The sequence below is a fragment of the Dama dama genome, chromosome 18 (assembly GCF_033118175.1).
Source record: "Dama dama isolate Ldn47 chromosome 18, ASM3311817v1, whole genome shotgun sequence".
Classification (NCBI taxonomy): Eukaryota; Metazoa; Chordata; class Mammalia; order Artiodactyla; family Cervidae; genus Dama; species Dama dama.
In genome coordinates this window covers 45,559,118-45,574,817 of record NC_083698.1, presented here as the reverse complement: position 1 = coordinate 45,574,817, position 15,700 = coordinate 45,559,118, and the positions used below count along the sequence as shown (strand labels likewise).

At 44.4% G+C, this 15,700-nt stretch overlaps 1 protein-coding gene across 8 annotated transcripts in view; it reads right to left on the bottom strand.

Moving 5' to 3' along the window:
* PIK3CG (phosphatidylinositol-4,5-bisphosphate 3-kinase catalytic subunit gamma) overlaps positions 1–4,587 on the bottom strand; it is a 35,791-nt gene extending 31,204 nt beyond the window's left edge. For 2 of the 8 annotated variants that reach the window (XM_061165239.1, XM_061165238.1), the window contains exons 1-3: positions 4,175–4,497; positions 4,010–4,045; positions 266–2,272 (exon numbers count right to left, since the gene is read on the bottom strand). In XM_061165239.1, coding sequence (XP_061021222.1) covers positions 266–2,260 — 1,995 coding nt within the window. In that variant the 5' untranslated portion in view covers positions 2,261–2,272; positions 4,010–4,045; positions 4,175–4,497. The other 6 variants (XM_061165236.1, XM_061165234.1, XM_061165235.1 and 3 more) reach the window with 6 other exon arrangements.
* Between the last annotated feature and the right edge of the window lie 11,113 nt (positions 4,588–15,700).

Sequence of the window (15,700 nt, the reverse complement as noted above, 5' to 3'; positions counted from 1 at the left end):
ATTCAGTAAGTCAAGTCTATCATCAACAGAGTAAACTCTCATTCCCACTGGGCCAGTTCTCCTAAAAATGTGGAATTATTCATGTCATCAAAATGCTGGTCAGAAAGCCCTCAAAGACAGAAAAAGTAAAAGGGAACATTGACTACTAAAGTAGATCTACTTTGACTGATAATTGACTCTTTGGACAATGTGCACTGGAAGATGGCTTAATATGGCGCCTGTCTGCACATGCAGATAAATTCCTTGAGATGAGTGCCTCCCCTACCTGGACCAGTTGGAGCAGGTAATGCAGAACGTCATCATCTTCCAAGCTCTCCAGTTTCTGAACGGCAATGGCTCTTACATTTTCATCCGAAAAGTTGCAGTCTAGGAGTTGCATCGTTAATCCAACATCCAAAGCACTTTGATCCCAGACCTCCCTTCTGGCTAACAATTGATATGTTTTGGCCACAATTTCTTGCTGTCCCCATTTCACTGAGCTAAAGAGCTTAGGGTATGCTTTGGGATCCTTAAGGCTTTCATATCTGAAATGCCAAAGCAATTCTTTGTCTTCTGCAGTGAGAGGGTTAAGTGGATCAGTGGCTATGATTGCCTCCAGTTGCTTCCGAAGTTGGTTGGGCATTTCTGCTCGTACCCGGTCCCCTTCCGGGTCAGGGGTGGGCTGATGCTTAGGCAAGGCAATGGGGTGACAGTAATTGTCCAGGAGAATGGAGATGGACATTGAGTTTTCCTTGTCGGGGTTGGTGGCAGATGTGAGCTTGTCTGCATTGAAGCTCCCTTGGTCTTCCCCCTTCCCAGATAACTGCCACATGTGGAGCACGTACTCACCGTGGCGTAGGAGGAATCGGTGGTCGATGAGCAGCAAGTTCACATAGTAGAGAAGCTGAGCTTTGCCTCTGGACTCGGGACTGGGAGTCTCTGCAGAGGCCTTACCAGACAGAACCGGCGCTTTGCAACAGTAGATCTGGAGGTTGAGCAGAGCCCCTTTGGGTAAGTCTTTGATCTTGATACTGAACTCAAGCCACACATTCCAGAGCACCTCCTCCGTGAAGGGTTTGGGGCTGGTTCTTCTTTGGCAAAGGACTTGCTGCCCATACTGGATGTTCGCCTCCACAAAAACCGTGAGATCTGCATTCCGGGGCAGGACGGGGATATCGATGCCCCTGATCTTGACCCTGAACTTGCGGTCACAGTCCCACAGGGACACAGTGAACACGCTCTCGTGGTCCTTCCCATGGATGGTCAGCTGCTCATGGTAGCCGGTGACTCCAGTGCAGTCATCCACCAGCGGCCACTCTTCCTTCCTCACCTCGTCCAGGGCTGGGTCCGGCGGAGCGTCAAGCACCAGGTGAATCTCTTCACCGTTCTTAAGGCACTGCCGCACCCACTGGAAGTTTTTGATGGGCGTCTCGCCCACTAGGTACTCATCACGGCCGCAGACACGCAGCACGAAGTCCTCTTCATTCTGGCTCTCGGGGATATCCATCAGGGACTTTTTCTTGGCCATTTTGGTAAAGAAGCTCTGGAGGATGGCGCCCGGGGTGTCATCGGCCGAGACCTTGATGGTCTGGCTGGTGGTGCTACGGTGAATGATGATGAAGATGCAGTTGTTGGTGATCTTCTTCAGCAGGTACTCAGGGAGCGGCTTGGACGTCACCCAGGGGTGCATGGCGTAGAGCTTGGGGTCGCGGCCAGCCACCTCGGCCATGCGCGGGGTGACCAGGCGGCGGCGTGTGAACTCCAGCTCGTCGTCGTGCACGTTGCTGACATCTGTGACGTCGTAGCCAATGAGGGCGGTGAGCTGGCGCTGGAAGGCCAGCGTCTCCTCCGAGGGCGCGCGCCGCTGCACCAGGTGGATCTGCCCGGGGCTCCGGTGCAGCACCTTCCAGTAGTGCAGGCAGTCCAGGGTCTGCACCACCTGGTGCTTGTCGTAGATCTCGTACCACTGCCCCTTCTTCTGGTAGAGCAGGAGGAAGTGGTCGGGGCCCAGCCGGTGGTAGAAGTCGGCGGCCACGCTGGTCTCCAGCACGCGCAGCCACACCTGGGCCTTCATCTGCTCCACGTTGCCGTGGCCGGCCACATGCAGCAGCGCCGTTTCGGGGGTCTTGGTGTTGCGCTGGCTGGTGGGCAGCACGAACTCGATGGGGATGAGCTCCATGGAGGACAGGCTGGCCGCCGTGCTGCGCGGCTTCATCCTCCGGCGCCTGCGGCAGGTGTCCTCTCTCAGCACCACAGGCTGTTCATGGTTCTCCAGCTCCATGCCCTATGTGACCTGGGAGCAGAGAGAGGAACAGAAGGCTCTTCAGAGGGAAGGCGCTTGCCTTTTATGGTGGCCCGTGAGCTGGCAAGGAGAAGGTGTAGACGAATGACAGGGACGTGTGCAGGAGGTTTGGAGTAGGGGCCCAGGAATCCGGGCCCCACCACTTAGAAACTGGGGTCGGGGAGGAGCTGCTTAAACAATCTCTGAGCCTGTTTCCTATCCATCAGCTGGGGTTAGCAATACTTCAGAGGGTAGACAGGAGCATTAAATAAGGTAATAACTTGATGAATGTGGGCCATGGGTAGATGGGGACTCACTGATTATTCTACTTCTGTTATGTTTGAAATTTTAATTTAAAAAAAGAGAGAGGTAAAGCACTGGTCTAGCATGCTGTCTGATGAACTGTAATGGCTCTAAGTGGTAATTGTTTTAAGCATATTGAAATGCATGGTTGAGTCAAATAATCCAACTAGAGCCTCAAGTCCTAGTTTACAAGGTGCCATGTGAGATGCTGAAACAACTCCCTTTGAAAGCAGGCCTTTGGTTTATTTCCTCTGTGTTCTGTCTCACGTGTCTCCTGGGGGACTCAGACACCTTATCCAAGTTGCCTTATGATCCCTTTTCAAACTGTCTGGATCAGGTATCTACGCCCTCATCAACTTCCTGTCCATTTCTTTTTTCTCTTCATTTTTTTCCTTTCTAGTGAGGAGAGGTAGTCATTTCATTGATAAAACTCGAAAAGATCAGAATTGGTGAAGCTCCTCTCAAGAACACTTGCAGACATTTGTAGCTGTGAATCATGAGGTGTGTAAATATCTTGGCTGTCATTGCTCCATTAGGGCAGTATCTCAGGGGAGGCCCCAGGGCTGTCCTCTCCAAATATGAACTTTCAGATAGTGTTACCTTTGTACCAATTCATCTCATCTGCTTCTGGAGAACCTACAGGCTAGACAGAAGGACCTGCTGTGGGACCCCTATTGACTATTTAACTTCTTTTTGCTCTAATATTTTCATCTCTATAACTAGAATTCATCAATATATTCTCAATAATTTACCCACTATTTCCACAAATAGTTAATAAGGACCTACTTTCACAAAGTATTTAAGTATAAATGTTACTTATTGCAGTGTGAAACTCTTCAAATAACAATCGAAATGCTTAAAATATTAAAATTGAAATATGAATAAGGTATTTTGATTTCACTATTTAGTAGTACCCTTTAATATTTTGATTCTTATTCTAAAAATCAATTAGTGAAACAAAAATTAATGTTTAAGATAATATTATTCTTAAAGGACTAATGTTAGTGAAATATATAAGTAATTATTTATTTCCTTAAGAAACAGTGGAGCATTTGATATACACCAAAAAGAAGAGTTTGATTAAAAGGCAAGAAAGGCAAGTTTCATTAGATCCAAATTTCTGTTCAAATCTTGACTTAAATTTACTTTTAAAGTCAACAGTCCCTCTCTTAACATATTATGAAGTTACACTTACAAAATACATGAAACAAACTGTCCCAAAGAACTGTCTCTTGCAGCTTAAGCCCTTCACTATTTGGTCTTTTGCTACTTTACAGAATGACAAAGAAGAGAACTGTAAGCTGCGAATACTGGCACTAAATTGAAATAAAATAGATCCAAATTTAGGCAACATGCAAATACACAGCAATCACTTCTCCCTTCATGACATCAAACAGACTTACAAGATATGAGATGCAGAAGAAAACTGGCTGACTAAATACTCACTGCTTTCCTTCATGGTTGAGGCTGTGAAGCTTTCTCCTTTTATGAGAGAGAGACGTTAAAAACACTGTTTAGCACGCTAATCGCGAATCATGCATTTGTAAGAACTTGAAGGCTGGCTGGCCCTCCCTCTTCCTCCCAAACAAAAACAAAAAAGGACTGATGCACCTGCAAAGCTATTGCCGGAACCTTGTGGATATCCACACACACGGGTTGGACTAGACGATGAAACGGACAGTCAGTGGCAGCATCATCAGAAGAACGACAGCAGTTCCAGATAAAAATATTCTGGCCGAGAAGGAAGTGTCACTATTCCGTGTCAGACCCAACAAAGGGCAAAAAATAGAAGGAAGCAATACCTGATAAAGCAGCAGAGGCGACGATGTTGAAGGATCATTTGTTTAATTTCTAAAAACAAAACAAATTCAAACGTACCCAGTGTGCTTCTAAACTCTTCCGCTTCTCTGGGTCTCCCTTCACATCCAGATGCAGAGGAAGTGTTGCAGTTACCAGGAAGGAAGTTTTAACCAAGTTGATTATACGTGTGATTGCTCATTTTAAAAGTGTAAGAAATGCATTTCCTGTTAAAGCACACACAGAGAACTAAGCATGAAAGTATATGTATTTTTACTCTACTGTTTTTTTTTTTTTTAAATTTCGAGAGTGCAAACCAATTATTATAAAATGACATAGATTCAAACCAAATATGCATTCATGAGACACACACATGTGAACTATTTTTCTAATTAGTTCTCAGTGGAGAGAAAGGCCTCCTAGCTACAGTAGCAGACAGACAGCCTGGTGGGGAGATTTTAAAGAGCCAAAGGAAACCCATTAGTCCTGCAAAGCCCATTCAATGAATTTTCCCTCATGGAAATGCAAATGACCCCTTGTTCATACCCTGTAACTGAGGGATGAGGGAAGAGAAACCTAGTGATCCAGAGGACTGGTTATCAAGCTGAACATTTTCAAAGACAAGGTCTGGAAGTTCATTTCCTTAGGTTGGTGAGACAGTCTTCTGTTTTTCAAAACATTTAGGCTCCAAAATATCACTGGCTCAGACTGAAAGTACAATGTGTATGTGTGCATGTGTGTGTGTTGGGGGTGGAGACTTCTTGAGAGCAGTGACTGACTGCAGACAAAATAGGCTTCTTGGTGCCACCGGATTGGGAGCTGAGTACTGCCCCAACAGCGAGAGAGTCTCTGGGAGGGGGCTCCTGATTCCCAGGGGAGTGGAGAATCCATGGAAAAGCCATCCTTAGTCACTTCTACAGAAGCTCTGTATATTCCAGGAACCTCAGTTCCTTCTAGATCCTGAAACAGTGGCCCTTCTCCTCCATTAAGGGTTTCCTGTACCAGAGTTCATCCTTCAACCTAGGCTCTCATGGAATCCACAGAGGCCCAGGGACAACAGGTAAACATAGCCTTGGCCTCACAGGTTCCTTAGAGATGGATAATTAAGAGTTTCTTTCAATTACTCTGAGAGATAAATGATTGTCTAATCTGTCTCCTTTCACCACAGGCCTCTTGGATCTTAGCTTTCTATAAACAGTGCTGTAATAGTTGACATCAACAGCTAAGCCATTAACTCAAGGGCCGCCTCTCAAATATTTAGAGGGATCTTAGCAGCTTTCCAGAGCGTATTCCTATAAAGGAATACTCCTATAGGAGCCTAGTGGCTTTTGAAGCTTCTAAGTTAGTCTTCTCGGTTGGTTTGAGGGAGACACCAAGAAGCCACCCCACAGGAGCTGGCCAAGCTGTGATTTACCTGGAGTGTGTGGAGGGAAGTAGGAGTGGCAGCTTGGGGCTGGTAGGGCTGACCACAGAGGGGCCATACGCCTGGCCAACTCTGCTCCCCAGATCATTCAACAGACAGAGGAGACTAAGTCCTGACAACCTGACACCACACACACACACACACACACACACACACACACATACATTATTTCAGAAATGCTAGACTCTACCTCTTGAATCTTCTTGCTTCTGTAGGAACTACTCAGCTAAGTCCAATTATGCAAATATTGTCTGTTCTATGACTAAACTTGCAGATACTTCAGACTATTTTAGTGGTTTGAGATTAAGAACCCTGCTCTTCCCCAAGTCCTAATATAGCCCCTAAAATTTGACTATATGTAGTCATTGTTTCAGGGGAGAAATAATGGCCAGTGTCTACTTCCTCCACACAGAGGAATTCTTTACTAGTTGTATCCCCAGATTTTTTTTAGGGTAGAACCCCCCTTGGTCTTATCACTATCCTATTTTATTAATATGTTTTTCTATTTTCTTCTTTTTTGCCCTTCTGTGAATCTCCATACATCCAGCACTATGTTTTCCATAGAGTAGACACACACTATATTGTTATTGAAAAAATATAATCAAATAGTCTGACCTTATTATCATTCAACATTATGGGAACCACAAAATCAAGCAGATTGGAAAGTAAGAACACAGTAAGATGTGCCAATGGTCAATAAGTAGATGAAGAATGAATTATTTGCTTTGAGAAAGGTTCTTTTAAGACAGGCTTTAGAGATATCATTTGTAGCCTAGAGAGAAAAGATATGCAGATGAAAAAACTGCAATGTTATAGTATAGGCCAAGTGGTTTATATTTTATACTCCTTCCATAATACAAAAGTTTACTGGAGGAGGTCACTATGAGTGGGATTTCAAACATTTCAAATATGCAAGGGGAGGTGCAGGATGTAAGGCAAGAGGAATCAGAGGGGGAAGCCTTTAAGCCAAAAAGTATTTGGGGAACAGTGAACTGATCAGTTCTCTGACCTGGAGGATTTGTGAAAGACAGTAATGGGAGATATGGAAAAGACATGGGAAGATAGGCCTGTGGTTCCCAAACTTCTTTCACGTCTCAGCACATGTACATTGTAATGGTATTTGTATGGTACATTGGGTATAGTGGACTAAATGTTTGTGTTCCCCTCTACTGCTAATTCATCTACTGAAATCCTAACCCCCAATGTGATAGTATCAGGAGGTGCGGGGCCTTTGGGGGATAATTAGGTCATGAGGGTGGTACCCTTATGAATGGAATTTGTGCCCTTATAAAGAGGTCTCCAAAGAATTCTCTTGCTATTTTTCTGCCCTGTGAGGACACAATGAGAAGATAGCAGTCTGCAGACCAGAAGAGGACCCTCACTAGACCCTGACCATGCAACTACCCTCATCTCAAGCACCTAACCTTCAGAACTATGAGAAATAAATTTGCTGTTTATGGCTACCCCATCTATGATATTTTGTTATAGCAGCCAGAACTGACTGTGACATGGGGATAAGGGAAGAGGTTCTTCAATGCATGAGACATTGTCTGTGTTCCCCAGGGACCTTTGAGGCACACTGATTGGGAAGCTGTTATTGGTTATTGTTCCTGGATAGGATAGCTCTCTGACTCAGATGTGTGTGTATCTCTCAACCTGACAAAGCACTGGAATCCATCTTTTCATATTTTTGTTGATCAACCTCAGATGGTTTATATAATGATATAATCAATTTAAAGTCATTTAAATCTCATCTAATAATTTACTTCACCTTCATACTTAGCTTTGTTGTCTAGGTACAAATGCTAATCTTTTAAAAAATTTATTTTAAAAACTGTTATACAGTTTTTAATGGAGAAGGTAATGGTACCCCACTTTAGTACTCTTGCCTGGAAAATCCCATGGATGGAGGAGCCTGGTAGGCTGCGGTCCATGGGGTCGCTAAGAGTCAGACACGACTGAGCATCTTCACTTTCACTTTTCACTTTCATGCATTGGAGAAGGAAATGGCAACCCACTCCAGTGTTCTTGCCTGGAGAATCCCAGGGATGGGGGAGCCTGGTGGGCTGCCGTCTATGGGGTCGCACAGAGTCGGACACGACTGAAGTGGTTTAGCGGCAGCGGCAGCAGCATACAGTTTTTAAAGGTTATACTCTATTTGCAGTTATTATAAAATATTGGCTAAATTCCCCATATTGTACAATATATCCTTGTATCCTGTCTTTCACTCAATAGTTTGTATCACCCTCTCCCCCACCTCTGTACCCCTACCCACCCCCACTGGTAACCAGTAGTTGTTCTCTATATCTGTAAATTTGCTTCTTTTTTGTTATATGTACTAGCTTATTGTATTTTTAGATTCCACATATAAATGATACTATACAGTATTTGTCTTTCTCTGTCTGAATTAATAAATGCCAATCTTTATGAAGCTTTTTGGTCTGAATCTGCTAAAAGAGAAGCAGCCTGGTAATGTCGAAGCACTAGCAATCATGAGACCTGGGTTTATTCCCACTTATTCTCTAGGCCTGATCTATGCTAATACAGCTCTCTCAGTTTCCTAATCTACTAAAGAGATAGCAGCCATTCTACTGATGGGAAGTCTTTATACATTTTCAATGAAACATACACTTATATAACTACACTATGCAAGATATGCAAGACATTGTGTTGGATGCTATAGAGGACAGGCAATTCTAGGTGTCACACACCAACACAACGTACAAAGGAAGAGAAGACAGTGGGCTTGTGTGTGTCTTTTGCAGAAAAGGAAAACTTTCCCAGAAGCCTTCCTTCCTGTCTGTTGGCCCATCTCTCCCTCAGCCAATCATGGGGAAAGGGGATAGAACTGCGTGCGTGATTTAAGGTAATCCTGCTGGATTCCTGGCTGGTAGAGAAGGGTGGACACCAGAACAAGATGTGAAGGCTCTGACGTGTTGGGGAAGATAACAGAAGAGTTTGTAGCAGCCTTGAATGTCAGCATGCTATGTGGGTAGAGGGGAATCATTCCAGGATCTGAGAAAAAAAGCCACAGGAAATCAGTCACAGTCAACACAACCCCAAGGATCCACAGCCAGATCTAGGGGTCTGTGGGGACCTTCCATTCTTACTATCAGAAATTGACCATTGAGGTCAGTTTTCTCAATTTTCTTGTTCAGCTCATCTTAGCAGATATAGTTTAGTCAGCCCTCTGCTAATTTCCAGAAAAGATTTTTCTGTAAATTGAGTTTTAAAAGTCCAACTTCCTTAGTGTGATATGTCAGACCCTTTATAATCTATCCCTTATGGTGTATGATTGTACTAACCATTTACTGTAAGGAACTTGAGCATCCCTGGAATTTGGTACCTGCTCAGGTCCTAAACCAATCCCCTGAGGATACCCACAGAGCACTGGATGCAGTTTGCATAACCTCCTCTGGGAGGGCTTTCTAGAATAGGGTTAGGAAAGTTTGTCTCCAAGGCAAACCTTTCAGTACCACAGGAACCCAAGTCTATGCCCCAACCACTAGTGCTGAAGAAGCTGAACAGTTCTATGAGAACCTACAAGACCTCCTAGAACTAACATCAAAAAAGAAGTCCTTTTCATCATAGAGAACTAGATAGCAAAAGTAGGAAGTCAAGAGATACCTGGAGTAACAGGCAAGTTTGGCCTTGGAGTACAAAATGAAGCAGGGGAAAGGCTAACAGAGTTTTGCCAAGAGAAAGCACTGGCCATAGCTAACACCTTCTTCCAACAACACAAGAGATGACTCTGCACATGAACATCACCAAATGGTCAATACCGAAATCAGACTGATTATATTCTTTGCAGCCGAGGATGGAGAAGCTCTATACAGTCAGCAAGAACAAGACTGGGAGCTGACTGTGGCTCAGTCAAGAACTCCTTATTGCAAAATTCAGACTTAAATTGAAGAAAGTAGGGAAAAATCACTAGACCATTGAGGTATGACCTAAATCCAATCCCTTACAATTATACAGTGGAAGTGTCAAATAGATTCAAGGGATTAGATCTGATCGACAGAGTGCCTGAAGAACTATGGACAGAGGTTCATGACATTGCACAGGAGGCAGGGATCAAGACCATCCCCAAGAAAAAGAAATGCAAAAAAGGCAAAATGATTGTCTGAGGAGGCCTTACAAACAGCTGTGAAAAGGAGAGATATGCCCATCTGAATGCAGAGTTCCAAAGAATAGCAAGGAGAGATAAGAAAGCCTTCCTCAGTGATCAATACAAAGAAATGGATGAAAACAATAGAATGGGAAAGACCAGAGAGCTCTTCAAGAAAATTAGAGCTACCAAGGGAACATTTCATGCAAAGATAGGAACAATAAAGGACAGAAATGGTATGGACCTAACAGAAGCAGAACATATTAAGAGGAGGAGGCAAGAAGATACAGAAGAACTATACAAAAAAGATCTTAATGACCCAGATAACCATAATGATGTGATCACTCACCTAGAGCCAGACATCCTGGAGTCTGAAGTCAAGTGGGCCTTAGGAAGCCTCCCTATGAACAAAGATAGTGCAGGTGATGGAATTCAAATCCTAAAAGAGGATGCTGTTAAAGTGCTGCACTCAATATGTCAGCAAATTTGAAAAACTCAGCAGTGGTCACAGGACTGGAAAAGATCAGGTTTCATTCTAATATCAAAGAAAGGCAATACCAAAGAAAGTTCAAACTACCACACAATTTCACTCATCTCACATGCTAGCAAAGTAATGCTCATAATTCTCCAAGCAAGGCTTCAATAGTACATGAACCAAGAACTTTCAAATGTTCAAGCTGGATTTAGGAAAGGAAGAGGAACCAGAAATCAAATTGCCAACATCTGTTGGATCATAGCAAAAGTAAGAGAATTCCAGAAAAACATCTACTGCTTCATTGACTAGGGCTTCCCTGGTGGCTCAGATGGTAAAGCGTCTGCCTGTAACGAAGGAGACCTGGATTCTATCCCTGTGTTGGGAAGATCTCCTGGAGAAGGAAATGGTAACCACTCCAGTACTCTTGTCTGGAAAATTCCATAGATGGAGGAGCCTGGTAGGTTACAGTCCATGGGGTCGCAAAGAGTCAGATATGACTAAGCAATTTCACTGCTATGCTGCTTCATTGACTATGCCAAAGCCTTTGACTGTGTGGATCACAATAAACTGTGGAAAATTCTTCAAGAGGTGGAAATACCAGACCACCTGACCTGCCTCCTGAGAAATCTGTATGCAGGTCAAGAAGCAACGGTTAGAACCGGACATGGAACAATAGACTGGTTCCAAATTGGGACAAGAGTACATCAAGGCTGTATAGTGTCACCCTGCTTATTTAACTTATATGCATAGTACATCATGGGAAATACCAGGCTGGAGAAAGCACAAGCTGAAATCAAGATTGCCGGGAGAAATATTAATAACCTCAGATATGCAGATGACACCACCCTTATGGCAGAAAGCAAAGAGGAACTAAAGAGCCTCTTGATGAAAGTGAAAGAGGAGAGTGAAAAAGCTGGCGTAAAACTTAACATTCAAAGAACTAAGATCATGGTATCCAGTCCCATCACTTCATGACAAATAGATGGGGAAAACAATGGAAACAGCGTGGGACTTTATTTCCTTGGGCTCCAAAATCACTGCAGATGGTGACTGCAGCCATGAAATTTAAACACACTGCTCCTTGGAAGAAAACCTCTGACAAACCTAGACAGCATTTTAAAAAGCAGAGACATTACTTTGCCAACAAAGGTCCATCTAGTCAAGGCTATGGTTTTTCTAGTAGTCATGTATGGGTGTGAGAGCTGGGCCATAAAGAAAGCTGAGTGTGGAAGAATTGATGCTTTTGAACTGTGGAGTTGGACAACCCTCTTGAGAGTCCCTTGGACTGCAAGGAGATCCAACCAAACCATCCTAAAGGAGATCAGTCCTGGGTGTTCATTGGAAGGACTGATGCTGAAGCTGAAACTCCAATACTTTGGCTACCTGATGCGAAGAACTGACTCCTTGGAAAAGACCCTGATGCTGGGAAAGATTGAAGGCGGGAGGAGAAGGGGACGACAGAGGGTGAGATGGTTGGATGGCATCACTGACTTGATTAACATGAGTTTGAGCAGGCTCCAGGAGTTGGTGATGGACAGGAAAGCCTGGCATGCTGCAGTCCATGGAGTCGCAAAGAGTGGAACACAACTGAGCGACTGGACTGACAGGCTGACTGAGGAAAGCTTTCCTCCATTAGGGATCACCACAAAAGTAACAGTAGTATCACCACCACCAAGAACAAATTCTTCCATGTCACTTTCCAGGTGTCTTACATTATTTTAAGCACTTTAATTGTTATTGTTCAGTAGCCTGTCAATACAGGAAACACAGGAGATGTGGGTTTGATCCTTGGGTTGGGAAGATCCCCTGGAGTAGGAAATGTAAATCCACTCCAGTATTCTGCTGTGAAAAGTCCCATGGACAGCCTGGTGGGCTAAAGTCCAAAGGGTCGTAAAGAGTCAGACATGACTGAGTGACTAAGCAGAAGTACTTTAATATATTCATTTATTTAATTCTCACAACGTCCCAAGCAGATGCCTCTGAGGAGAAGGGTATTACTACTATCCCCTCTAGGCTGTCTCCTCCATGAGTCTGAGTTCTTAGGGACAGTGAATGCTCTGTTTATCTCTGAATTCCTCAGGACCTAACACAGTGCTTGGCAAAGCAAGGGCCTCAGTTAAGTGTGGAATGGGTCATTTGTATGAACTATATATTTTTTGAAAGTCAGTGGATTCCCTTGCATTTAAAGGAAGCAATAGGAATATTGGATGCTACCCCAAAGCCTCCCAGAGCAACCAAATCCCAGGCATCCCCTCCGTTGCAGGGAACCACCTAACCCAAAGCCCTGTAGTCTACCGCCTCTTAAAACCTCAGCACAGAAATCTTCAGAGGATAGTGGTGTGTAGAGATAATGATGTGTGTAGGCCTTGGGACGGACCCCATTTGACATTTATTTTCAGTGCTCAAGAGGCTCTTTATAGTCCCTCTGGCTGATCCAATGTATTAGTTCTCCTTGTTGTTCCCTTATTAACAGTGAACAGAAATATAAGACTGAAAACTGCCTGTACATCCTTGTGAGCAAGAAATCCTCCCATATAATGGATATGAGACCCATCCCTGGGACTGTACCTTCTAGATTACCTGCAGACTCTCAAGTATTTGTATCTGTCTACCTATACATCTGTCTAGTCACCTACCTATCTCCATCTACCTTTTACACACATCCCATGATCCCGATGGAAGCAAAGTTGTTTGTAATAAAGACAGAGTGAAGTTTCCAAGCCAAGGATAGATCCTGCACTCCTGAGATTTTCCCTGTTCAGGGGCAGAGCAGAGTGTCCTGGGAGAGAGGAAGACTTAGTGGACCAGCTTGAATGGAACCTGCTCTCAGAGCCCTGGTCCTGAGACCCCAGAAGTGACAAAGTACAATAGAAGCTGCTGCTGAGGCCATTACCCTAGAGGTTGTTCCTTCCCAAGCCCAGGATTCTGGCTAGAGTATGGCAGGAATCATATCCCACCGGAAGGAAGCACAGAGGATGCTCTGCCTTTCAGGTGTAGAGAAAGGGCCCAAGGGCACAGGCTAGGAGTGGGAAATGGTTGGGGGGCACTTGGCCTGAGCCAGGTTTTCCCAGGCTGGGGTTCAGCGCATGCATTTCCTTGCTCTATACCTGGTAGGAATCCTTGTCACCTCCAAAGCTTGGGCCACCTTTGCTGCAATTACCTGTGATGTGGGTCTGTTCAGTACCATGAGAATTTTCGGCAGATCGGAAGCCCTGAGGGGTGTATCTCAGTGAGTCTGTGAGTTCCCCTGGGCTGTCCCCTCCTCTCCCTGCCTGCCAGTGCTGGGTTTCTCCTTTTCTTTTCAAGTAGATTCCTGATCACCCCTCCCCTCTCTCCTTCCTTCCTTTTCTTTTAAAATAGTATTTACTGACTCGAGGGGGCGGGGCTTCTGCGCTGCTGGTAATGGTCTGTTTTTTGAGGAGGTGCTGGCTATATGGTATGCACAGTTTGTGAACAGTTGCCATGCTGTCCGCTCAATAGTACCTTTTCTGTGTGTGTGTGTGTTGTATGCAATGAAAGTTCAAAAAATAATATTTACCTAAAATTATTTTTACTTGAAAATGTCTCAAATTTAAGCAACTTCCCCTATTTTCTTAAATTTTTGTTGTTGTTGTTGTTTTGTCCCCCCCCCCCCCCGTATTCTTGTAGACTCTTATCTCCAGCTGAATCTTGATATTTCAGTTGGAGGCCAGTGCTGAACCATCATGTCTGCTCCTCACAAGCAGTGACCTCTGCCCAAATGCTCCATCTTTATATAGGAGGGCCATGAGGCTGGGCAGAATGTCATAGAGGAAACATACTTTCATGTGGACTAATTTGGAAGAAAAGGGGTCTCTGATCCAAGCTGCTGTGTGGAATTCTACTTAAATATTCATTGACTTGTGCATTCATTACCATTTATTCATGAGTTCATTTAACATTTATTATCGAATATCATCTGAGCACTGGCACGTGGATCCTTGTCTGCAAGGAGCTTGCAACCTATCAAGCAGAGAAGATGTCTACTTGTCACCATCACACAGCAGGAACATGAGTTGGACCCTCAGAGTCACACAGGGAGAGAAGAATGGGAGTTCAGAGCAGAGGCAATCTTTTCCAACTGAGCCTTCCAGAAGGATGGCCTCAATCGGGGTGGCAGGTAGAACAGATAGGGTTCATAGGCAAAGAAGGGGGAAAGAGCAGTCTAGCAGAAGGAATAATACATAGCAGTTAAAGCCCGGAAGGGTGAAATTTCCTTAAGTAGTCCGGAAAGGGAGAAGAGGCCGAGAGAGAGTGGGAGGTGACCAAGTCATGGTATTCCTGCCGGGACACTGGCAAGAAGCATTCTGGAGGAGTGGTTGAGCCACTGGGAAGAGCCAAATTGAACAGGATGGGTGGGAGTAGGGGGAGGATTAGAGTACACCTTTAGGGCCCCCTAGGCTTTCTTATTTTGATTGACAGCTTTATTAAAGGTTACTTTGCAAACCACCCTCTTCAGTTTTAACCTTTCACATGGTTCTCTAAGGCAAATGCAGCAGTCTTGATGTATTCATTAAGGTATGCTGTGTCCTAATTAACACAGGGAAGCCTGGAGTGCTGCAGTCCATGGGCTTGCAAAGAGTCAGACACAACTGAGCAACGGAACTGAAATGAAGTGTCCTAATTGCTGTAACAAAATCTCAGTGGTTTCTCTCTTTTTCACATCATAGCCCTAAGCTGGTTGGGTGGGGGAGGTGACATTCTAAGCATTCATTTAGGACACAGCTACTTCTAATTAGTGTTTCTGCTTTCCTCTTGGGTCTTGAGTCCTCCATTGGGTCTGAGAAGGGCTCACATCTCATGTGCCCATATTTCGTTGTCACATGACCCACCTCACACCAAGAGTGGCTGGGAAATACAGCCTTGTGCCCGGGGAGGTTGGGGGTGGGGTGGGATAAGTTTGGCCAAAACAACATTACATTTGCAACGACATATTAGAGAGGATAGGATTTGATGAGCATGATAAAAAACTTCAATGCCATCGTGTGTCTAATTTCATGCATTACACATTATTTCTATCATGAGATGCTTGGAATAGGGCCCATCAGCCTTAGGCAGTCATTGATGTTGGGATTACATCTCTTTTCTATGTTGTGTGGTTGGCGATAACTGAAGACCTTTACAAAACCAGAAACTGGCAGTTCTCCCTCTTGCTGTCTCCAAATTCCTCTATACTAATTCAGTTCCTCCTTTACTTACTGGGAAATTCTCTTGTAATCACACAGGGCAGCAGTTACACAGAAGAGAACAGAGAGAGATTAATAGATTGCTAAAGGAATTATATTAGCTGACTTTGTCATTGTTGAGGGCAACCAA